At 56.3% G+C, this 23,980-nt stretch overlaps 3 protein-coding genes across 25 annotated transcripts in view; 1 reads left to right on the top strand and 2 right to left on the bottom strand.

Moving 5' to 3' along the window:
* Positions 1-2,948, bottom strand: part of NCBP2 (nuclear cap binding protein subunit 2) — a 32,241-nt gene extending 29,293 nt beyond the window's left edge. For all 9 annotated transcript variants that reach the window (XR_013372296.1, XR_013372294.1, XR_013372295.1 and 6 more), the window contains exon 1: positions 2,789-2,948. Coding sequence is in view for 6 of the 9 variants with exons in the window: in XM_077883950.1 (XP_077740076.1) it covers positions 2,789-2,866 (78 nt within the window). In the remaining 3 variants the exon portion in view is untranslated. The remainder of the gene's footprint in view (positions 1-2,788) is intronic.
* Positions 2,750-5,206, top strand: NCBP2AS2 (NCBP2 antisense 2 (head to head)). The gene has a single exon (XM_077883952.1). The coding sequence runs from the start codon at positions 3,104-3,106 to the stop codon at positions 3,401-3,403; it is 300 nt and encodes a 99-aa protein (XP_077740078.1). The 5' UTR covers positions 2,750-3,103; the 3' UTR covers positions 3,404-5,206.
* A 17-nt stretch (positions 5,207-5,223) lies between these two features.
* On the bottom strand, positions 5,224-23,072 carry PIGZ (phosphatidylinositol glycan anchor biosynthesis class Z (Gwada blood group)). Of its 15 annotated transcripts, XM_077883941.1 has the most exons (6): positions 22,448-22,465; positions 20,635-20,825; positions 15,117-19,630; positions 13,111-13,392; positions 10,581-10,791; positions 5,224-8,180 (listed from the first exon to the last, which is right to left on the bottom strand). In XM_077883941.1, exons 5-6 carry the CDS (start codon positions 10,789-10,791, stop codon positions 6,613-6,615), a joined length of 1,779 nt encoding a protein of 592 aa, XP_077740067.1. In that variant the 5' UTR covers positions 13,111-13,392; positions 15,117-19,630; positions 20,635-20,825; positions 22,448-22,465; the 3' UTR covers positions 5,224-6,612. The 15 variants fall into 15 exon arrangements, 14 of the variants coding, with proteins under 14 accessions (XP_077740067.1, XP_077740069.1, XP_077740066.1 ...); XR_013372293.1 differs by lacking the exons at positions 13,111-13,392; positions 15,117-19,630 and having other exon boundaries at positions 5,224-5,784; positions 6,482-8,180; positions 10,581-10,794; positions 20,694-20,825; positions 22,448-22,562; XM_077883943.1 differs by lacking the exon at positions 13,111-13,392 and having other exon boundaries at positions 10,581-10,794.
* Positions 23,073-23,980: the final 908 nt, after the last annotated feature.

Below are 23,980 nucleotides of genomic sequence, written 5' to 3'. Positions count from 1 at the left end.
AGAAAGCCACTGCTTAAGAGTCATGTTGCGTGTAGGTCCCCTCCCGTGCCATACTGCCATGCAAAAGGGCATGCCTTTTCTCCGCACATTCGGTATCCTCAGCACCAGAACCTCCTCTTGTGCTCGAGTTTAACTTCTGAACCTTGAACCAATATACTAAGAAAGGACTTTTTTTAAAGTGAAAAATAAATGTATTTTCAGAGATACAGTATCCCTTATAATATTTTCATAGAGGATGTTCACAATAACTGCTTAGATGGTTTAGATGCTCATATATTTTTGTGAATTTAGGAGAAAATGTAGTGATCACTAAAAACTAGAGCTTACATTGACAGGCTTCCTAATTTGGAAGACAAGATGAAGCTACAGACAGGAATACAACTGACAATCCCCCGGGGCTCATCATGGGCTAGGTATGGTATTTTACACACATGCACAGAAACCAGTTGGTAATCCTCAGACCTTCACTTCTAGCCTCCACATTGGGAGAACAGATGCTAACTAAATAGAAGGCCTACCCACTGACATGCTCTCAGGTTAAGGCTCTAACATCAACCATACAGTATATTCCAGTTTGGAAAGTAGCTGAATAGATCCACGCAGGCCCCTAGAGCACTTTCCCAAGAGGCCTCGCTTCTTCATTTACTGCTCTGTATATAATCTTCATTCTTAGAACAAGACTTTGCATTACTCGTCTCTGAAAGCTTTGTTGCACACGGCTCAGATTAATGGATCTCATTCAGCGGCAGAATGGAGGGATAGAGAAAACCATCTAAACTCACATCAAAAGGAAAATGATGAAATAAATTATAGTATGTCAATAAATACAAAACTATGCAGCACCAAGAAAAGTGTACATTCACGTGCTAAGGAACATCTCTGAGATAGCGTAGTAAAAAAGGTACAGAACAACGTGAAAGGTATGCTCCAAGTTATTTTTTTAAAGTATGTATACACGGGCGCCTGGGTGGCTCAGATGGTTAAGCGTCTGCCTCTGACTCAGGTTGTGATCTCAGGGTTCTGGGATACGGCCCCATGTCAGGCTCCCTGCTCAGTGGGGAGCCTGCTTCTCAATATGTTTAAAAGTATGAGTATAAAAGATCTCATACACAAGAAATAGACAGGTCTTCCTCTAAGGAGAATCAAGGAGCCACATTCCATGTATGAAATTGCATTTGGAGATCCCTGGGGGGCTCAGCGGTTTAGCTCCTGTCTTCCGCCCAGGGCATGATCCTGGAGTCCTGGGATCACGTCCCATATCGGGCTCCCTGCAGGAAAGCCTGCTTCTCCCTCTGCCTGTGTGTCTCTCATGAATAAATAGATAAAATCTTAAAAAAAAAAAAAAAAAGTGAATGAGGTGGGTCCTAATTTACTGACCTTATTTTACACCTAGGACAATTAAGCAGCTTGTTCAAGGTCATACAGCTACTCAGTTGTTGCAGCTGGAAGCCCAACTCGGTCTCACCCCACCCCTCCACCCCCAAGCCAGCCTTATGCTCAATCCCGTAGTTCCTTAACAGGTCCACGGGCAAGAGTCACTCTACATTAAAAACAAGTTTTCACGACTTTGCAATGAGACAACGCATAAAGTAGATTCACCTTATTTCTCTCACTGCTGCTAACGATTTACTAGAGTTACCAGGAGGCCTCTTCTCTTTCCTTCCACTTTTCCCACACATGTGAGTAATCCAGACAGACAGCCCATCGCTGAAGACAACTGTGGCCCAGGTGCCTGGGGGCGTCTCCCGGGAACTCGGCGTCCCTCTGGGGGGTGGTTTACTCCCATCTAAATACCGCTACGGGCCTTGGACTGCGCAGGTGAATAACAGAAAGCTGAAACCCTTCGGTTTCACTCTGCTAAGATGCCTGAAACTCAACATGGTCGTGATGTGTAACTTCCTAAAGTGGTGACAACTGCAAAAAGTGATCCAAGTGAAACCCCCGCTGGGCATACGTACGCGTTTGGAAAACGGCGGCCTTGGGGGACGGGGCGCCCTCAGGTCACAATCCGGGGTCTCTTGGGGCCCCTGCTCAGCGGGGAGCCTGCTTCTCGCTCTCCCTCTACCCTCCCCCTCTTGTGCTCTGTTTCCCAAATAAACAAAATCTTCACAAAAAAGCTACCTTAAGGGATCCCTGGGTGGCGCAGCGGTTTGGCGCCTGCCTTTGGCCCAGGGCGCGATCCTGGGGACCCGGGATCGAATCCCACATCGGGCTCCCTGCATGGAGCCTGCTTCTCCCTCTGCCTGTGTCTCTGCCTCGCTCTCTCTCTATCATAAATAAGTTAAAAAAAAAAAGCTACCTTAATAAACTACGTATATATATTTTTAAAGATTTATTTACTTATTCCTGAGAGACAGAGAGGCAGAGCCCCAGGCAGAGGGAGAAGCAGGCTCCCTGCGGGGGGGCCCGACGTGGGACTAGATCCGTGACCCCGGGGTCACGCCCCGGGCTGCAGGCGGCGCTAACCGCGGGGCCCCTAGTCAGCCCCATAAATTGTAGGCCTCAGTGCGGCGTCCCCACGTCCTTTCGCCCGCCCCGCCGGCCGCGAACGCCCCTCACAGCCACCGTCCGCGCGCGCCTCCTTTCCCAGTGCAAGCATCTCCCAGGCGTCCTCGCCGCCGCCCACACGCCGCAGGCGCAGGCCGTCCGCGGGGCCCCAGCAGCCAGGCCTGGCCGCCGTCCGTCGGGCCGCCCCCCCAAGCCCGACGCCCCGTCAGCCGCGGCCCCGCCTCGCGTCTCCTGAGGCCGGAGAACGAGACCAGAGAAGCCGACGCTCGGCCTCCCTCACCCGGAAGTGCTGGTCCCGGTACTGGCTCAGCTCCACGTAGGAGTCGCTGCGCAGCGCCTTCAGAAGGCCGCCGGACATCGTGCGGAGGGCCGCCCGCAGACGCCGCCGCTCCCGGAACGCCGAGGCCGCCGCGGCCGTGGCGGAAGCGGAAGCGCGCGGAGGCCGGAAGCGGAAGCGGCGGGAGCGCGGAGGGCGGGCGGCCCGCGCGGCCCAATCCCGGAGCAGCAGCGCCGTCACGCGGGGGGCGCGGTCCGGCGGCGTGCGTCGCCGGCCGGAAGCGAGAGCGGCGCGCTGCGGGGTCCGGGCCGCCCCGCCATGGTCCTGCGGCGGCTGCTGGCCGCCCTGCTGCACAGCCCGCGGCTGGTGGAGCGCCTGTCGGAGTCGAGGCCCATCCGGCGCGCGGCGCAGCTCACGGCCTTCGCGCTCCTGCGGGCCCAGCTGCGCGGCCAGGACGCGGCCCGGCGCCTCCGAGCCCTGGCGGCCGGGCCCGCGGGCTCCCTCGGCCGCCGCGCCGCCCGCTTCCGAGACGCCTTCACCCAGGAGCTGCGCCGCGGCCTGCGGGAGCGCCCGGGGTCGCCGCCGCGGAGCCGCAGGGGCCCGGGCGCCCCGCCCTGAGCCGCCCCCGGGGCTCGCGCGAAGGACGCCGCGCACCTGCCCGGCCGCGGCACGTGCGCCCTCCGCGGACAGCGCTGCGCCTGCGCCCCGGCCCCGGCCCCGGCCTAGGCTCCGACCCCGCCAGGACCGCCCGCGAGGCCTCCGACCCCCGCCTGCGTGCACCGTCGAGGGCATCGTCGAGGGCACCGTCGAGGACACCGTGGAGCCCGCGGACCCGGACGCCCGCCTTCGCTCGGCTCGTGCATCCGGGACCCGGGATCGAGCCCCGCGTCGGGGCCCTGCGTGCAGCCCGCTTCCCCCTGGCCTGCGTCGCTGCCCCTCTCTGTGTCTCATGAGCAGATCAATACAATCTTAAAAAATGAAAGAAAATGACAGCCCGGGTGGCTCAGCGGTTCAGCGTCCCCTGCAGCCCAGCGCGTGACCTTGGAGACCCAGGATCAAGCCCCACGTCGGGCCCCCTGCATGGAGCCTGCTCCTCCCTCTGCCTGTGTCTCTCATGCATAAATAAATAAAGCCTTCAAAACAAAACAAAACAAAAAAAAACCTTCCTAACGTTCATTCTTATGCTCTGATGCCGCATCAGCCTGCAAGGCCGGAAGCCCCACCGTTTCTAATGACCAAAGGCCGGGTTTGGCATCCTGCCCCCTCCCTGCTCTGGCAAAGGCCAGACACTCCTCCCAGACCAGAGGCAACTCTGGATTCTCCTTGGGGGCAGCCAGTGAGGAGCCAGAGGCCCCTGGCCCATCCCGGCCTTCCTGCCGCCCTGGTCTCCATCCCACCCGCTGGTCTCGGGGGCTCAGAGCTGCAGAGCGTCAGCAGTCCCCAGCTTGACTCCCCACCCTCCACACAGGGAAGCACGCTTACCTGTAGGTCTTTTTCCAGACTGGCAGGGGCAAGAAGGGAAGCGGCATAGGGAGCAATGAAGCTCCTGGACAACCTGGTCGTTTTTTTTTTTTTTTTTTTTTTTAATATTTTATTTATTCATGAAAGAGGCAGAGACACAGGCAGAGGGAGAAGCAGGCTCCATGCAGGGAGCCCGACGTGGGACTTGATCCCGGGTCTCCAAGGTCACGCCCTGGGCTGCAGGCAGACGCTCAACCACTGAGCCCCCTGGGCGTCCCTAAACTGGTCATTTTGGTAAGAAAGGAGAGAAAGCAAGAAAAGGGGGCAGTTGTTCATGTCTCGTGGAAGAAGTGTGCAAGAACTAAGCTCCCTCCATTTTTGCAGAGGGACTCAGAGCAGAGAGAAGACTGGGTCCTTTGTGCTCCAGCTACAGGTGACGCGCATGCCTCCTGCTTCATTGGAGACGCCTCCGGGGATTGTCCTCACGGGCTTGCCGTCCCACCAGTCACCCTGTCACTAAAGAAACATCAAAGTCTTCCCACCACCCCCAGTGGCAATCTGCCAGCACGCCTGTCAAGCTTTTGAGTTCTGCCAGAGAGCAAAGCAGGGGAGCAACTCATCTTGCTGTCTTGCAGGGCAATTCGGATTCACCCCTTGACCCTACATAGACCTACATACTCCATAGACACGTTTATTAGAGGTCAGACCATCAACAATCTACATGGACTGCAACACTAACAGTTCCTCCAGGGAATTCTGAGAGTGTGGATCCAACCGGAGGAGGGAAGAGGCAAGAGGCCCCAATGAGTTCGGAACTCTAGAGTCTGGGGTGTCATCTGCAAGATGGCACTTGGCGGCAGAAAACAGTAAGTGCTTACTGTACGCCAGAGATGATGCTAAGCACTAGGGACAGGAAGACAAATTAGAGCGTTCATAGAAACAAAGCACGAGAGAAATGAATTGACGTGAGTGCTATAGAATTTTTTAAAAGATTTTATTTATTAATTAGAGCGCGTGCACAAGCACGGGTAAGGACAGAGGGAGAAGGAGCAGCAGACTCCCCGCTGAGCGGAGAGCCTGATGTGGGGCTCGATCCCAGGACCTGGAGATCATGACCGGAGCCAAAGGCAGGCGCTTAACCAGCTGAGCTCCCCGGCGCCCTGGGCCAACCCCTGCTGGCTCCTGGGAGCAGCTCTTGGCATTTCTTCCCAACTTGGAGGTCAGTGACGTCATGTTGGCCGCTTGACATCAGCCAGGGCGGGAGCATTTAGGCCGCGGCAATCAGCCAGTGCTACAGATGGGGGTTTCTGCCCCCAGAGAGCGGGGTGCTAACCGTTTACCAACATATTGCTGATTGTCCTGTTGCTCGGGGTTGGAGTCGCGAGGAGGCAGCGAGCTGAGCGTGGCTGCAGCGGCAGGAGCGGCAGGGCCAGCCTTGGAGCTGGGCCCACCCAAGCAGCAGGAGCAGGACTGTGGTCCCCAGCTCAGGACTGCAGTGCCTGGGGGCCCCTTAATCTCTGGAGCGGGGGCACTTGAAGCTGAGGAGCGCGGGCAGCGTCAGGCCACAGCCCGTCCGGAGCCGGTGCCCACCGGGGGCAGCGCGGGTTCGCTCTCAGCCCGTGGAGGGAGGCTGGCGACCGGCCGTGCGCCCCGAGGGGGGAGCAGGTGTCGGGGCCCAGGCCGCCCACTACGCCGCAGCGCCTCCTGCCTCCTCCCGGGCCCGGGCGGGCTCCCGGCCCCAGCGGCCCCTGAGCCCGGAGGCCGAGGTCAGCGGCGAGGTGCAGAACCGGCCCGCGCCCAGGCCAGGAGCAGGAGGGCCGGGTAACGGCCGCACGGCGACACAGGCGACCAAGCGCTAGCCGCCGGGCCCTCGCCGCTGCTCTTAGGCACTGAGGCTCGGGAGGGGAAGGGCCTTCCTCCGCTCCCGGGCCCAGGCCTCGGAGCCTCCTCACCGCACCTCGCCGGCCGCGCCCTCCCGGCCACCCAGAACGCCAGAGGGTTGTCGGGCGGCAAGAGGTAAGGCCTCCTGGGGACTGAGGGAGGTCATTCGGGACCGCCAGTAGCGATCTGCCTCCATGACAGCTGCTGTTACACCTCGGAACATCACGGAGGCTGGAAAGGGCGGGGCAGGCACGGACTGGCCACCGGGCATGGCCACCGGGCATGGGCCACGGGTTCATCAGGGTTGTGACTGCTCAGATCTTTGGTCTTTAGGGGGAAAGGGTGACAGCTTACCCAGAAGGCAGAGCAGCCAAAGCCTATGCACAGGAGAGGCAGTAGTGGGAATTCTGGAAGGGAAAGGAAAGGAAGAGAGTCAGGGCTGTGTCCCAGCCCAGCTACCCACAGCGGTGGAGTGGCGCCTTCCCCTACGGCTGAATCTTGGCCAGTGGCTTTTCTGTCACATTGTCAGGCTTCGCCCCCAGTTCCAAGATGTGAAGGCTGAGATGGTCCCTCCAAGCCCCACTCAGCAGAGAGGACAGGGCTGGAGGGTCTTCCAGGGTCAGGTGGGGAAACAGGAGTGTCTCACTCTTGAGAGGGAAGTGACACTTCTCTGTGGCAGGCCTGGTGGTGCCAGGGGTCACCACAAAAAGGCGGCAGAGCCACGGCCCACCGGCCACCTGGCAGGCTGGCTGTCTGGTGAGGTTGTTCAGGGCACGGCACAGGACCCAGTCCTCGGTCCCACCCATGTCCACCACCTCCACGGACGAGCCCAGGCCTGGGAGGTGGAGAAGGTGCCGGGGGGGCATGTAGGTGTGCGTGAAGAGCAGTGTGTAGTGGGTGGGCCTGCTTGGGAGTGCAGGTGCATGGACCACCTGCTCCAGGTGCCCTAGGCCAGGCACTAGGCCCCCCTGGTGCAGGCAGCCAAAGAGAAGGGCACCCAGGACATTGAAGAGGACCAGAGTGCCCTTGCAGGGCACAGGTTGGGTCTGTGGACTACAAAGTAGGACCAGGGGGACCAGGAGGGGGATCAGGAACCGGGCCTCCTGGTGGCTAAAGGCAGACAGCAGGGCCAGAGGCGTGAAGTAGAGGAGCAGGAGGCAGGGCCTGGGGCTAGACAGCAGGCTCCAGCCCCCCGGAGCCCTCAGGAAGCCCGCCTGTGCAAAGGCCTGGAGGCCGGCTTGCAGCTGCTGCCACGCCGCCTGCAGGGCCCAGGCGTGCAGCATCCCGAAGAGCAGGAAACCATTGACTGCCAGGTGAGTGAGCCGCATGTGTGTGCCATGCCTCGCCAGGTTTTGAGGATCCAGGTTGTAGTACAGGAAGTTGGCAGGTGTAAGAACGAGGGCGCTGGCTCTGGATGGACTGGAGAAGTACCAGCTGTCCACGGCCACAAACACGGCTGCCACGAGGGTGGCCCCTGGGAGCAGCACCAGGGCTTCCTTCATCGGCGACTTGAAGCCAGGCCTGGTGGCGGTACAAATGCTCCAGAGGAAGAGCGGGACCAGAGCAAAGGCCAGAAACGTGGGCCGGTTGAAGAAGCCAGCAGCCACGACACCCCCGAGAAGCCAGCTGCACCACCGCGGGCCCGGGGCAGGCTTCCGGGGTGCGGGGCTCCAAGCCACGCGGGGGGACACCAGGACCAGCAGCCCCGCAAAGAGCAGTCCCTCGATGGCGTTGGAGAAGGTCCTTGTGTAGAAGACCAGGGTGACGTAGGACCCGGCCAGCAGGACCAGGGCGCGCCAGCGCTCCGCCCCCCAGCGCGGGGCCAGGTGGTACACGGCCAGGTCCAGGCCGAAGGAGAGGCCGGTGAGCAGGAGCCGCGGGCCCACCAGCAGCGCGTAGCCGCTGGCCGCGCCGGGCCCCAGCCCCCAGCGGCCCCAGAGCCGGAGCAGCCAGAAGGCGCAGCCCGAGGTCAGCAGCGGGAGCAGCGGCGAGCGGCAGGAGCTGGCGGCCTGGAACTCCCAGGGCCGCGCCGCCTCCACACCCAGGATGTCCTCTGTGGACGGAGAAGCGCAGTGAGCCGGGCCGCAGCGGCCGCGTCCCCCCGGCCTGCCCGGCGGTCCCTGGGCCCGAGGGCGATGGGCCCTCCTGCTCGGTGAGCTGCGCCTCGGGAGGGACCCAGGGCCCGATGCCGCCGCCCGAGCCCAGCTGGTGGCAGGGAGGACACCCGGGACCCCAACCCCGAGGGCCTGAGCGTGCTGCTGGCTCGGAGAGCGAGGGGCCCGGGCGGGACGCGGGTGGCCCCCAGGCCCCCAGCAGCAGGGAAGGCCGGGCTCTGCGGCACAGTCCCCGTGGCCTCCCGACGGGTGCTTGGCGCCGCCCAGGCCTCGAGTTCGAGCCTGAGATGTGGCCTGAGCGAGCGCCCGGACCTGCCTTCTGGATTACGGACGTGCTTGGTTAGGCAGCGATGGGCGAGTGTAGGGAAGCTCAGGCCTTCCAAGGCCAGGAGGGACGGCGCCCGGGAAGTCAGGGGACAGTGTGCCCTGGGCCAGGTGTGGGGAGCGGCAGGGGGAGGCTCCAGTCCTCTCCTTGGGGTGCAAGAGCAGAGGCAGAGTCACAGTCAGGGTCGAAAACCCATCCCTGTGACGGTGGCTGTCGTCCAGGACACGCATGTGAGACCAGGGAAGGGAACGAGCGATGGCGGTTACGATCAGAAGCGGCTGTGGTGTCGTCTGTGGCACGTGGGATGTTTAGAAGGATGCATTCAGGCGGTAGTCACGCAATGAAAAGCCTGGGGCCGGCCTGTGCCTGCGTGCTGCGGTGTCTCAGAGCTCTGAGGGGCAGGCGGGGGCAGGGTGTGCAGGGGGCGGACATCGGGCATCTGCATCTCAGCTCCAGGCCCCACACCTCAGGCTTGGAGCCCTGCCCGCTGCCTGGGGCTCTTTACTTCTCCTGTGTATCCCCACGCCCTCTTGGCCATTTTCTCTATGTCAGAAGGTGAAAGGGAGGGACGCCTGGTGGCTCAGTCAGTTAAGCACCCGACTCTTGACTTCGGCTCAGGTCATGATCTCAGGGTCCTGGGATGGAGCCCAGCTCTGGCTCTGCCTTCAGTGGGGAGTCTGCTTGAGATTGGGGCTCCCTCTCCCTCTGCCCCTCCCCCTCAACCCTCTATCTCTGAAATGAATGAATAACTGATTGATTGATTGAATGAATAAATAAATAAATAAATCTAAAAAAATAAGGTGAAAGGGAAACAAAATCAAGGTCAGATCAATCTGGCTGCTTTTTTTTTTTTTTTTTACTGGCTCAGGTTAAAAACCTTTCACCTAAAAAAAAAAAAAAAAAAGGGCAGGGGGATCCCTGGGTGGCTCAGCGGTTTCGTGCCTGCCTTTGGCCCAGGGCGTGATCCTGGAGTCCCGGGATCGAGTTCCGTGTCGGGCTCCCTGCATGGAGCCTGCTTCTCCCTCTGCCTGTGTCTCTGCCTCTCTCTCTCTCTCTATGTCTATCATAAATAAATAAAAATAAATCTTTAAAAAAAAAACAAACTTTCACCTGAAGAAACAAACCCAGCTGTGAGCCCTATGGCAGAGACAGCTGCGTGTCTGTCTCCCCAGTATCCATCACTTCCTTCCTTCCTTCATTTATTTAGTTGGGCCTTTGGTCAGCCATAAAGACTATTTCTCAGCTTCCTTTGCAGCTGGTGTGTCCATGTAATACATTCTGACCAACTGGATGGAAACGAGCAAAAAGTATATGACATTCAAAATATGCCCTTAAAGGGGCATCCGGCTGGCTCAGTTGGAGGAGCATGTGACTCTTGATCTTGGGGTTGTAAGTTTGAGCCCTGTGCTGGGTGTAGGGCTCACGCCCATCACCTCTCCAGTGGCTGGAAAGACTTGGTTTTACACTTGATGGCTGGAGCTAACGCAGCCATCTTGAACCATGAGGAGGAAGCCAAGTGCCCACAGCATCTGAAAAGCCTCACAGTCCCTGGCAACCACCCTCAGGCTGTATCCTACGCCCTTCGGCAGATAAATTCTAACCAGTGAGCATTCCAGGCCTGGATGCCCTCAGCTCTCAGACAAACCTAGAGAAGACAAATTTCAGTACCTCAGGCCACAGCCGTGTGTATGTGTCCCCAAGCACTCAGGAGGCCCGACTCTAAAATCTCTTTGCTGAGAAGTACAAAACAGCATCCACTCTGAACAGCCAGCACTGTTGGTCCAAGCAGCAAAACACCAAAGAGGCCGGCATTTCATTCGTCCCATCCAGAGGGTCAATGTCACAGGGTCAGGAAGGAGATGTGAAATCCCCACGGGCGAGTTCTCATTCCGGAGAGGCTCACGGATTTACTGCTCAGCCACACAGGCGTGGTTCCCCGCTTCCCACTGACTCTCCAAACGGCAACCACCCAGACTTTGCTGCAACTTATCCCAACGGCACACAGGGGCCTTACCTGCCATGACCTCAGGTGACTGGAAGAACTCATCCGGGTGCACGTAGCCCGTCTGTGGAAGGAGACACCACACCAGGCGGAGCAGGCCCAGGCTGCCCCACAGCACCCTGAGGGCCATCTTCAGATCCAGCTGTGGCCAAGACCCTGTGCCAGGCGCCTCCAATGGCTTCTCGGTCGCCTCAGATGCTGTTCTGGTTCCACAGACCTGCATCTGCTGAGAATAGCATTGCTTAGTTGCGTTTGTTTTTGCTTTTTTAAGATTTTATTTACTTATTCACGAGAAACACAGAGAGAGAAGCAGAAACACAGGCAGAGGAAGAAGCAGGCTCCCTGCAGGGAGCCCAATGCAGAACTCGATCCCAGGACCCTGAGCCAAAGCCAGATGCTCATCTACTGAGCCACCCAGGCATCCCGGTTAGTTGTTATAGGTAAATTATAATATGTCCAGTTGTCTATACAAACACAAAATGGGCCCACGAGGCAGCAGGAGCGTCCCGTGCATATCTCATTTCATCCTTTCTACAGTCTGGGGCAGTGGGTCTTCCTATCTCCATTTTACATATAGGGAAACTGAGGCCTCTGTTGAGTGACCTGGTTACTGCTAACCATATTTGCTAAGTGTCTAAATATGACATCTGCACATAGGGTTTAGGGTGGCCTCGAAATACGGGTCTCACAGCCCCATCCTGCTCACCAGTTCCTGCCCACGGGCAAGCACAGTAGCCTGTCTCTTGCCCTTCTGAGAACTTTGGATCCTCAACGCATTCCACCCACTTCCCTGCAAAAATAAACTATGTTTGACCCCATTGTCGCCAGTCGCTCCCTCCAACCTTCACACACCCTGAAATTTCCCTTTGGAAGGTCCTGAGAACTGAGTGCTATGGTCGGAAGGTTTGTGCCCTACCCCATTCATCGGCTGAAATACTAATGACCAATGTGATGGAGTCAGAAAGGGGAGGCTTCTGGGAGGGAGTCCTCATGGGTGGAGCCCTCTGAATGGGATTAGTGCTTTTATAAAAGAGACCCCATAGAAGTCCCTCACCCCTTCCACCACGTGAGGACACAGTAGGAGGAAGAGGGCCCTCACCATGCCGGCACCTTGACTTTGGACTTCTCAGCCTTCAGAACTGTGAGAAATCAATGTCTCTTGTTTATGAGCCCTCCCTCCCCCAGTCTGTGGTATTTTGTTATAGAAGCCTGAGCACACGAGATACTTTCCCCTGGTGGGGATTCTTACGCCCCCGACCTAAGATCTGTAGGAATCAGAGCCCGCTGCCCAAGAGGACCTAGGTGCCAGACATCAGGACTTCCCTATCATCTCCGGTGAACAGGAACAGTCCGACTCTCCCCCAAGAACACAGACGGTGACTGTTTGCTCCTGACTTTGCTATTTTAAAGCCTGATATCAAGATTTTATTTATTTATTCATGAGAGAAATAGAGAGAGAGAGAGAGAGGCAGAGACCCAGGCAGAGGGAGAAGCAGGCTCCATGCAGGGAGCCCGACATGGGACTCGTGGGACTCGATCCTGGGACTCCAGGATCATGCCCTGGGCCGAAGGCAGGCGCTAAACCACTGAGCTCCCCTGCCCCCGGCGGCCCTTAAAACCTGATCTTAACAGCTATTGTCCTCCAGTGGAATAGATCGTAGCCGAGGGGATGAGAGCGTAAAGCAACAGAATAGGATTCCAGCAGATGCGGACAAGGAGCCTCCTGATACTTAGTAAACACCTCGAGGGACGCCGGGTCAGGAGTGGGGGGTCCTCAGCGGATGAGTGCCTGCCTTGGGCTCAGGGGTGACCCCTGGGTCCCGGGATCGAGTCCCATGTCGGGCTCCCTGCATGGAGCCTACTTCTCCCTCTGCCTGTGCCTCTGCCTCTCTCTCTCCCTGTGTCTCTCATGAATAAATAATCTGTTAAACAAAAACAAACAAAAAACTAAACACATCAAGGAGTTTGAAGATAGCTTTTGCAGTCTCTGCTTGAGCTTTCGGACTGAATTGTACAGATTCTTTTTCCAGAGCCAGTGAATGAATATCCTGACTTTTAGATGTAAGATGAGTTTGGGACACCCGGGTGGCTCAGCAGTTGAGCGTCTGCCTTGGGCTCAGGGCTTGACCCTGGGGTCCTGGGATCGAGTCCCCCATCAAGTTCCCTGCAGGGAGCCTGCTTCTCCCACTGCCTGGGTCTCTGCTTCCCTCTCTGTCCCTCATGAATAAATAAATAAAATCTTTAGAAAAAAAATCGAGGTAAGATGAGGTCAAACAAGGACCCGTTCCTTCCCAAGCAATGCCTAAAAGAGAACTTCAATCTCCTCCATTTTGACCTTAGTCTGTACTCCATAACTAATTAATTCTTCTTTCCAGCTTATCTCTTAACTCAGGCAAAAGGCCCTGTGGGCAAAGCGTCCCTTAATGGGAATCAAACCTTCCTACCCCTTCAAGCAATAAGGACTGCCCTGAGCCAGCAAGACCCTTAGTGACTGTCCCCGAAACAATGATCGACCTGACTTTTCCTGCCCACCTGCACGTACCCACAGCGTCAGTCCAGTGTCTTCCCGCTGCTGGCCTCCGTGAAATAAATTCCTTTCCTGTTTCACCACCAATTGTCTCTCTGTCTTTGGATTCTTTGGATTTTGTCAGCAGTGAGTGGCTGAACCGGTCTGTTGGGAGCCCTGGAGCCAGGGGCGCTTGCACCCCTCAGCCTGGTTACATGCCCTCACTTTAATTTTCCTTCCAGGCTGGAATTCAAAGTGCATTGTAATTTAGCAGTTCACAGGATGAGAGTGTGGGTTTGGTTTTCAGCAATTTCAGCCCTGCAAGTAAGAGGAGATAAGGGTCTCTTTGAGGGCACACAGAGGTCATTTTATGAGGACCTTGAGCTGGGGATTTGAAGCCCAGCAAAGGTACCATGTACATGGTCACCCAGAGCCTTGCCTGGGGGCCCTCTAATGCCACAGCACACCATGCACTCCCAGTGCCCCCCTTCCCACTTGAAATAGTCATTAGTGCCTTCAGATCTAATCCGTCTAGGGAACCAGTTCCATAAAACCCAGAACCCCTATTCAGAAAACCCATGAGATCCTGTTCCTCTAGAACCATTTGCAGGAACAAAATCTGTATGAGTCAGGGTTCAGCCAGAGGAAGAGAACCAGTAGGAGATATGCACTAAGATTTGTTAAGAATTGGCTTATGGGGATCCCTGGGTGGCGCAGCGGTTTGGCGCCTGCCTTTGGCCCAGGGCGCGATCCTGGAGACCCGGGATCGAATCCCACGTCGCGCTCCCGGTGCATGGAGCCTGCTTCTCCCTCTGCCTGTGTCTCTGCCTCTCTCTCTTTCTCTCTGTATGACTATCATAAATAAATAAAAAATTAAAAAAAAAAAAGAATTGGCTTATGCATTTGGGGGGCTGGCTAGGCAAATCTGAAACCTAAAGGGCATTTAGGAAGGGCTGGGGCAGGATGGGAGGCGGCCTCCACAGAGGGCAGTTTCTAATTCAGGAACACCTTGGTTCATTCTAAAGTCCCTTCAACCGATCCCATCAGGCCTACATAGATTATCTGGAATAACCTCCTGTATTTAAAGTCACCTGATTGTGCACTTTCTACAAAATACCTTCACGGCAACATTCAGCTTAGTGTTTGATCAGCTGGGGATCATCGCTTAGGCAAGTTGACACAAAAAAACTGACCAACAGGGATCCCTGGGTGGCGCAGCGGTTTGGCGCCTGCCTTCGGCCTAGGGCGCGATCCTGGAGACCCGGGATCGAATCCCACATCGGGCTCCCGGTGCATGGAGCCTGCTTCTCCCTCTGCCTGTGTCTCTGCCTCTCTCTCTCTCTCTCTCTGTGACTATCATAAATAAATAAAAATTAAAAAAAAAACAAAACTGACCAACATGCCCTAAATAATTCAGGGTTTATGGCTGTATTTCAATTTTATTTATGATTTTTTTAAAAGAGATTTCGAGGGGCTCCTGGCTGGCTCAGTTGATAGAGCATGTGACTCTTGATCTCAGGGTTGTGAGTTTGAGCCCTACACTGGGTGTAGAGATTACTTAAGAATAAAATCTGTATTTATTTATTTAAGAATAAAATCTTTAAAAAAATTAAATGTACACTTTAGAAAGATTTATTTGAGGGGATCCCTGGGTGGCTCAGTGGTTTGGAGCCTGCCTTCGGCCCAGGGTGTGATCCTGGGGTCCTGGGATCGAGTCCCATGTCAGGCTCCCTGCATGGAGCCTGCTTCTCCCTCTGCCTGTGTCTCTGCCTCTGTCTCTCTCATGAATAAATAAATAAAATCTTAAAAAAAAAAAAGATTTATTTGAGAGAGGGAGAGAGAGTACGGGGAGGGGCAGAGGGAGAGGGAGTCTCAAGCAGACTTCCACGCTGAGTGTGGAGCCCGACTCGGGGCTTGATCTCAAGACCCGAGATCAGGACCTGAGCTTCAACCAAGAGTCGGACACTTAACCGCCTGTGCCACCCAGGCGCCCCTCTGTGTTTGAATTTTAGCTCGATGGGATGATTCTTCATGTAACTTACCCGTGGCTTGTTTCTTTTACTCAAGAGTCTGTTAATGGCTTTCCTGCTGGTCCCGTAGCTGCAGGCCCTCTTCGGTGCTCTGTGGTCGGCACTGGATGACTACACCGCAATCTAGGCGTCCTTCTTACTGTTGTTTATCTGCCAGGGCATCTCCAGGTGTCGACAAATCCTTCCTTTCCTGCGAATGCTGCTACAAACATTCTTACACAACAGGTCCCTGAAGTACATTCCTAGAAATGGAATCCCTGGGTCTTGGGTGTGCATCCCTCTAACCTCATTACACAATGTCCAGCTGTTCTGCAAAGGTCCTGGCAGCCAGCAGATGGCTCAGTGCCCACGGCTCCATGCACTCGTTTATGCTTGGGACACTCTACCATTTTGATTTTGTGAATCTTGTGGGTTTTTTACATGTGTTTCTCTGATCACTGATGTAGCCGAACACCTTTGCAGATGTTGGTGGAACAGTTTTGTTTCTTCTGTGGAACTTCTTCTGATCATTTTTTCTTACTCTGTGTAGGAATTCTTTCTATATTCCTACATGGCAAAATCCTTTTCCAACTTGTGGTTTGCATTCTCAACTCATTTCTATTCCTATAATGTTGGTTTCTTATGCTTTCTTTTTGTTTCTTGATCCTTTCCACCAGCATTTTGTCAATTTTATGAATCTATATTGAAAAATTGACTTCTGGCTTTGTTCATCTTTTTTCTGTTTCATCTCCTTTTAATTAATTTTTCTTACCTTTATTTTTTTTCCTTCTGTTTATTTTCTTGGAAAAATTATTTTGCTGTTTTATTTCAAACTTTTTCATATGGACACTTAGTTCATTAATTTTGAGCCTTTATTTTTGAGCTCATTAATTTTTTGAGCCCATTTTCTATGAGAAATATTTAAGGTTATACATTTTTATTTTTTAAAATTTTTATTTTTAAAATTTATTTTTAAAAAAGACTTTTTTTTATTTATTCATGAGAGACACAGAGAGAGAGGCAGAGACACAGGCAGAGGGAGAAGCAGGCTCCATGCGGGGAGCCCGACGTGGGACTCGATCCCGGGACCCCAGGATCAGGCCCTGGGCCGAAGGCCACGCCAAACCGCCGAGCCACCCGGGCTGCCCACATTACATATTTCATATTGTGTGCGTGTCCCTTCCCAACGTCTCCATGCCTAAAAACAAAAGTGGCCAGAGGGACACCCTTCCCAATGGCATCAGTTCCTGTGCCACCCTGGGATAGTTAGATCTTCCCGTCACCGAGTTACTTAGGGAAGGAGGCGGGATGGCCAGCGGTGGAGTAACCGTCTGCATTGCTGCACTCTGGTATCAAAGTGAGGACAGAAGAAACGGGACAGCATGGAGGGCACAGCTGCAAGTCGGGGGGGCTCTGTGGGACACTGGGGAGAATTATCCCCCCCAGGTATAGATAGATCAACGTGCCGAAGTTGAAAAAAAATCCAAATAATGAGAAGTTCAAATGCTGTTGAATTTTCAGACTTGTCCCACCAAGACAAGTCATAGAGCAGTAACAATCTAGATCTTTCCAGGAAGTGAAGGTAGAGGCCCCGGCCTGCCTCCTGGGAACCCTAGGTCAGGACTACAAAGTATCGGCCACTGCTGTAGCTGCTGCTACTCCACTTGAGACTTCTCAGGCTCCAGGACAACAGGGAGAACTGGGATCGTGCAGGAAGTGGTCCCAACCCACAAGGCTACCCTAGAAAATCTGTACAATCGTTGGGCCACGATGACAGATTAAAAGTGGCTCCAGCTGTAGACGGGCCCCTCTCTGAGAACATCTGTAGGTCCCCACAGTCTCTCTGATGGCCTCATCCAGCTCCTTGTCATCTTCCTTCTCTCGCTCCTTCTCAGTCTCCTTGGCGTTGCCTTTCCATAGCAGCTCCTCTGGGGCTGGGGCACCCCAGGGCTGCCAGCAGGGGCCACTACCATAATATTTAATACGCTATGTTCTGTGGTTTCATTATGTTAGGATTCTGGGTGGCATTTCTTTTTAGCCCATTTGGAAACTTTTTTGGCTTCCTGACTACGTGGACAACGGTCCTTTTCCAACTAGAAAATAATCTTCCATCATTTTTTCCAAATATTATCTCTTCTCTCTTTTTTAAGGGTTTTATTCATTTATCCATGAGAGACAGAGAGAGAGAGAGAGAGGGAAAGAGAAGCAGAGACACAGGCAGAGGGAGAAGTGGGCTCCCTGTGGGGAGGCCGATGCGGGACTCGATCCCGGGTCTCCAGGATCACAACCTGAGCCAAAGGTAGATGCCCAACCACTGAGCCCCCCCAGACGTCCCAAAATCTTTTTGTTCTTTTTTAAACCTTTCTATTGAATTTTACATTTCAATTTTATGTTTTTCTTTCCTATGAGTTGTTCGATTTTTCCACAGTTGTTGCTCTTGTGTCATATTCTCAAGCCCCTTTCATTATATTACATTAAGCACACTTATTTGGTATTGGAGATCTGGTCATTCCAACATCTAAAGTGTTTTTAGGTTTGAATCTGCTGTCTTGCTTCTGCTGGTTCTCACTCATGGTGCCTTGTTTACTTCTATATTTACCAAATTATTTTATGTATTCCTTGGACATAACCTGTGTGAATGATTTGGGGCCAGTGATGAAGGCAACTTTCTGAATTCCACTGACAGGGATTCACACTTGCTTCTGTCAGGGGCCTGGGGGCATCAAAAGTCTGGGGCTCGTGTTTTTGTTTTTAGGGGAGGTGGTGCGTCGCCATGTGAATTCAGGCTGAAAATCTCTACGAGGGCAGGCCCGTGGTTATACATTCTCAGGGGAGATTCCCTCACCAGCACCCAGATTCCATCAGCTTCAGGATTCCTTGCAGTCCTCTGGGGATGGAAGAGTTTATTTCTAGGTCACTCACCTTTTTGGTTGTTCCTTTTTAAACAGTTTTAATGAGACATAATTAACAAAGAACTCATTCATTTACAGTATTCAATTCGGGGCTGCCTGGGTGGCTCGGTCAGTTAAGCCTTTGACTCAGGTCATGATCTTAGGGTCATGGGATCGCGCCCCGCATCTGCTCAGCACAGAGTCTGCTTGTCTCTCTCCTCTCTCTCTCTCTCAAATAAATAAAATCTTAAAAAGAAAAGTGTTCAATAGTTTTTAGTATATTCGCAGATATATGCAACCATCACCCCTGTCAATTCTAGATCATTTTGATCCCTCAAGAACGAAACACATACCCCTTACTTCATCATCTCCCATCCTCCTGCCACCATCGCAGCCCTAAGCAACCACTAGTCTACTTTCTCTGTGTAGATTTTTCTGTTGCGGACTTTCATATGAATAGAATCATCCAGCATGAGGCCTTTTGTAGTTAGCTTATATTGCTTAAAATAATGTTTTCTGGGGCACCTGGGTGGCTCAGTGGGTTGAGCGCCTGCCTTCGGCTCCGGGCATGACCTTGGAGTCCAGGGATCGAGTCCCGCATCAGGCTCCCTGCATGGAGCCTGCTTCTCCCCCTGCCTATGTCTCTGCCTCTCTCTGTGTGTCTCATGAATAAAATAAATAAAATCTTAAAAAAAAAGTTTTCAAAGTTCATTCATGTTATAGACTGTATCAGTTCTTATTAGTTATTATGGCCAAATACAAGTCCATTGCATGGATGTACCACATTTTGTGTATCCATTCATCTGCTGATGAACATTCGAGATGTTTCCTCCTTTTGGCTATTTCGCATAGTGCTACCACAAACATTTGTGTCTAAGTTTCTGTGGGACATAATTTTTTCATTTTCCTGGGCGTAGACCTAGGAGTAGAATTGCTGGGTCATATTGTAACTCTACATTTAATCGTTTGAGGAACTGCAAGATTGTTTCCCAAGTAGCTGTTCCTTTTTACGATCCCACTAGCAGTGTATAAGGGTTCTGAATTCTCCACATCCTGGCCGACCTTTGATGTTATCTGGCTTTTTGATTCTAGTCATCCTAGTGAGTGTGAAGTGGTATCCCACTGTGGCTTTGATTTTCACGGGCATCTTTTTTCTTTTTTTTAATCAAAGAAATCTTTTCCAGAAGTCCCTCAATAGACTTTCCATCAAGTCCTGTTGGCCAGAAAGGGATCAAATACGCCTTCATACACCCGCAGTCACTGGCAAGGGCACTGGGATTATCAGTGGCCACTGACCTCCTGGTTTGGGGCTGGGGCTGCGGGCTGCCTCCTATGAGATGCACAGAATCCAGAGGCTGTTTACCCCTAACAACATGAGGTTCTGCTAGGAAGGAGGAAGTAAGACAGGGTGAGCTGTGTGGCTCCTGCTTGTGGCTTCCATGACACCAGCTTCTGGTGGCTTCCTTCCTTCTTCTCTAACCATTTACTTTTAGGTACCTCTTCCGCTGCCTACTTCTGAAATGTCGGTGCTCCTGGTCTTCAACTTTCACCCTGCTCAGCATCTACACTCTTCCTGGGTCATCTCATTTATTCTCATGGATTCAGTTTCCATTTGGTGACTTTCTGACATTGCTTTTTCTCTGAGCTGCAGATTTACTGATAATAGATAATAACAACAATAATAGGGTTGCCATTTTTAGAGACTTATTGTGTTCCAGACACTGCACATTGTCTCATTTTATAACAACCCTAAAATTCTATTCCTATTCCTACTTGATAGATGAACTAACAGGTTTAAAGAGGTCAAGCTTTTTGCCCAAGGTGATAGAACTAGTAGGTTGATGAATGTAGGAGTCGGACCCAGTCTGTTTGACTCCAGAGCCCTGAGCCACTGTCTGTGGGGGCTTTTGCACCCACCTCAAACACAGGGCAGCCAAACAGAACTCCTCACTTTCCCATGAACCAGCCCTGCCCCCCACATCCCCTGCAGCAGTGGGCGAATGACGGTTTGTCTGATTATTCGGTCCAGAAATCTAGGAGTCATCTTCCTTCTTCACCCCTTCACTAAATGATACTAACTTTGCTTTCTAATCATTTTTTTTCTTTCTTTCCCTTTTTTTTAAAAAAAAGTAATCTCTACACCCAAGGTGGGGCTTGAACTCACTAAATCCATGAGCCCACAATGAAGAGTCGCATGCTGAGCCAAAGGAGCCAGTCAGGTACCCCTCTAAGCATTTCTTAAATCCACCTCTTGTGCTTGGTCCTCTCCTGTCCCAAGCTGGGTCCGTTGTGACTGGGGTATATGCTACCTGAGATTCCTCGGCCCCAGGGGTGGCTGTGCAGGGACCGCAGGTGGCTGGAACCCCAGGGTTGGTTGCCTTTAGCTACAAACAGCCTCTTCCCATTTTACCCCCATGTGTCATACAGAAAGGAATCATTTTCTGTGAATGCATAATAAGGAAAATATGGAGACAAGATCTAGAGTAGATGGCACCCAGCTGTCCTTTCCCTCCCCTAACTGCATCCGCCCTCCTGCTGCAGCCAGAGCCCAGCATTCATTTCTCTGGGGTGGGGGTGGGGGTCAGCCCCTCTCCCACCCTCCCACCCTGAGGACCACGTCCACCCTGAGGCCCGCCGGTCCTCCCCTGCCCCACCCTCACCTCTGTGCCTGTAGAACTTGGCCTGCAGACACATTACTCTTTTCTCACCCTCTTCTCACCACAGCGTCTTTGCTCATGCTGCTTCCTTTGCTGGATATGCTTCTCGCATAAGGGTTGAAACCCTCTCTGGCGCCGCCGTAGGCCGCTTCAAATCCTTGCTGTCACTTGCTCGTGGCAAAAGAGTACTCGATCTGTAAGATGAAGTTAGCTGTTGTGAAGACAACGTGAAAAACAAACCTAACGGCTTCTCTCGTTATTTTTTGTGCTTCAGCCGCTGAGAGCCCCTAGAAGTCCTCAGCAGTCTCACTTCTACAGAACCCTGGGCTTCGTGCGCACCCACCCCTGGCGCCTCCTGAGAGCTTCTCAGCCTGGTCCCGTTGAGATCCGCACCCGCACCCCCACCCCAACTCTGTCTGGGATCCGTTCCTATCTATCTCAGCCCCTCTAGGTCACCTGTTGGGGCTACTCTGAGTCCAGGGTCAACGACAGAGTCGGAGGTTCCCCAGAGGAGGTGACAACCTAACAGGGCATTGGACCTCACAGGAGGTTCTCAAGAAAGACCCAAGGGCAGGCCGGCGCAGGGCTGGACCTCCAGTCCAGGTGTGTGAGGGGGAGGGGCCACCTGCGTGGAGGCCCAGCCCCACGGCCACGGCTGGGCAGCCCGCCCCAGGGTGGGGATGGGGGATGGGGAGATGGGGGTGGGGGATGGGGTAGATGTGGGATGGGGTGATGGGGGAGATGGGGGATGGGGAAGATGGGAGATGGGGATGGGGGAGACGGGGATGGGGTGATGGGTAGATGGGGGATGGGGGTGGGGGATGGGGTAGATGTGGGATGGGGAGATGGGGGATGGGGAGATGGGGGATGGGGTGATGGGTAGATGGTGGATGGGGTAGATGGTGGATGGGGTAGATGGGGGTGGGGAGATGGGGGTGGGGAGATTGGGTAGATGGGGGTGGGGGATGGGGTAGATGGGGGATAGAGTAGATGGAGGGATGGGTAGATGGGTGATGGGGAGATGGGAGCATGGGGAGATGGCGGAGATGGGGGTGGGGTGGGCCTGGGGTCACGGCCGGGGCGCCTGGTGCGGGGGCTTCCTCCAAGGAATGTCTGTCCCTTCAAACTTAAACTCCGTCCTGACGGGGAGGGAGGCGGCCCCAGGGTTGGCCCTTCTGCGCCTCCGCCTCCGGGGATGGAGCAGGTGCCGAGGGCGCAGGGCGGGGGCTGCTGGAGCGGAGCCGCGCAGGGGCAGGGCCAGGGCCAGGGGCAGGGGCAGGGGCAGGGGCAGGGGCAGGGGCAGGGGCCGGAGGCATCTCCGCTAGGACGCGGGGCGCTCTCCTCTCGGGCCACGTCCCGCCGCGAACCCCGGCCCCGGCCCGGGGGCTCCCCTGAGCGCACCTGCCGCGGCGGCGGCGCCTCCCCTCCTTCGGGCCGGGGCCGCCTGCAGTCCCCCCGCCCCGCGGTCGGCGTCCGCGCCCCGCCCTCCCGCACCGGCAGCCTCGTCCCTGCCCCCCCCCCCCCCGCAGCAGCGGCCCCGGCGAGCACTGTGCGCGGAGTCCACCGCCGGCCGCGCCCCCCCGGACGCCCTGCTCCGCGCTGGGGCCGGGGCCGGGGCCGCGGCATTTGATTCCGTCGTTCGGGAGCGGAGCGGAGGGGGCCGGGCCGAGGCCCAGGAGCCCAGGAGGCCCGCGGGAGGCCCGGGCCTGCATCCGGGCGCCCAGCCCCCCAGCCTCTCCCCTCCGGAGGTCCCGCCGCCTCGGCAGCCCGCGCCCCGCCCCCCGCCAGGCCCCCCGAGCCGCCCGGACCCACTCACCGGCGGCGGCCTCGGGCTGCACCTGCGGCGCTGACGGCGTCGCCCCCGCGAGGCCCGCGCTTGGGGTGCGCCCGGCCGGCGGACCCGGGGGGGCAGGGGTGCGGCGGGCCCTCCGCGCAGCCGCTCTGGGGGCCGGGCCTCGGCTCCGCGCAGGGCGCCGGGCGGGGAGGGCGGGCCGGGGCGCGCCCTGGGTCCCCGCGGGGGCTGCGGCGGCGGGGGCCCCCGGGCCTTGGCACGGCAGCCCCGCCCGGCGCCGCGCTGCGCGGAGGTCGCTCCAGGCCGGCCCGCTGCGTCCTTCACAGCGAGCCCTCGGGTCCCTGCGGGCGGGGAGCGGCTGAGCCCGAGGCCGGCTCGCAGGAAGGGGCGCCGCGCGTCTCTCCGCCGGCCCTGCCGCAGCAGCGAGCGGAGGCCGGGACCCCCCCAACCCGGGCGCAGCCGCCCCCGCCCCCGCCCCCTGCACGCACTCCGCGGCGGGCGCCGCTCACCTCCCGCGTTCCGCCGCCCCGGCCGAGGGCATCTTGGGCCCGGGAGCCTGCTGGGACACCGGGTCCTCGGTGGGGGCGGCGGCGGGGGCGGGTGCATGTGCAGAGCGGGTGCGGGAGCGCGTGCAGGAGCGGGTGCGCGTGCAGCAGTGGGTGCGGGAGCGCGTGCAGGAGCGGGTGCATGTGCAGGAGCGGGTGCGCGTGCAGCAGTGGGTGCGGGAGCGCGTGCAGGAGCGGGTGCGCGTGCAGGAGTGGGTGCATGTGCAGGAGCGGGTGCGCGTGCAGGAGTGGGTGCATGTGCAGGAGCGGGTGCGCGTGCAGCAGTGGGTGCATGTGCAGGAACGGGTGCGGGAGCGCGTGCAGGAGCGGGTGCATGTGCAGGAGCGGGTGCGCGTGCAGCAGTGGGTGCGGGAGCGCGTGCAGGAGCGGGTGCGCGTGCAGGAGTGGGTGCATGTGCAGGAGCGGGTGCGCGTGCAGCAGTGGGTGCGGGAGCGCGTGCAGGAGCGGGTGCGCGTGCAGCAGTGGGTGCATGTGCAGGAACGGGTGCGGGAGCGCGTGCAGGAGTGGGTGCATGTGCAGGAGCGGGTGCGTGTGCAGCAGTGGGTGCGGGAGCGCGTGCAGGAGCGGGTGCGCGTGCAGCAGTGGGTGCATGTGCAGGAGCGGGTGCGTGTGCAGGAGCCGGTGCGCGTGCAGGAACCGGTGCACGTGCAGGAGCCGGTGCGCGTGCAGGAGCCGGTGCGGGAGCGCGAGCACCACCTGCCGGCCACCGGGGAGCGCGCCCCACCGCGGGCTGCCCTGGTGGCCTCCGCGGTGGGCCCGGTGGGGGGCGCGGTGGCTGCGGCGCTGCCCGGGTTGGGGAGGAGGCTCCCCTCAGCCCGGGGTCAGGGCTGCCCTGGCGCCCAGGAGAGCAGGAGACCCTCCCTCCTTTTCCAAAGCCGGTGCCCGCGGGAAAGGCCTCTAGCGGAGGCCCCTCACCTGGGGTCTCCTTCAGGCCCACAGCAGCCCTCGCATTAAACACAAAACAGAACAAAACCCCTGCTTGATTGGGATT

Source organism: Canis aureus, chromosome 35 (assembly GCF_053574225.1).
Source record: "Canis aureus isolate CA01 chromosome 35, VMU_Caureus_v.1.0, whole genome shotgun sequence".
Taxonomy (NCBI): Eukaryota; Metazoa; Chordata; class Mammalia; order Carnivora; family Canidae; genus Canis; species Canis aureus.
Note: the sequence above shows the minus strand (reverse complement) of the source record. Positions and strands in the feature narration are given on the sequence as shown.

What these genes read in the sequence shown, in the direction of transcription:
- NCBP2AS2 (XM_077883952.1), top strand. Translation starts at nt 3,104, where the DNA reads ATGGTCCTGCGGCGGCTGCTGGCCGCCCTGCTGCACAGCCCGCGGCTG.
- PIGZ (XM_077883933.1), bottom strand. An exon ending in GTCACCTGAGGTCATGGCAG is followed by an intron (nt 8,181 to 10,580) that starts GTAAGGCCCCTG and finishes CTCCGTCCACAG; the next exon opens with AGGACATCCTGGGTGTGGAG.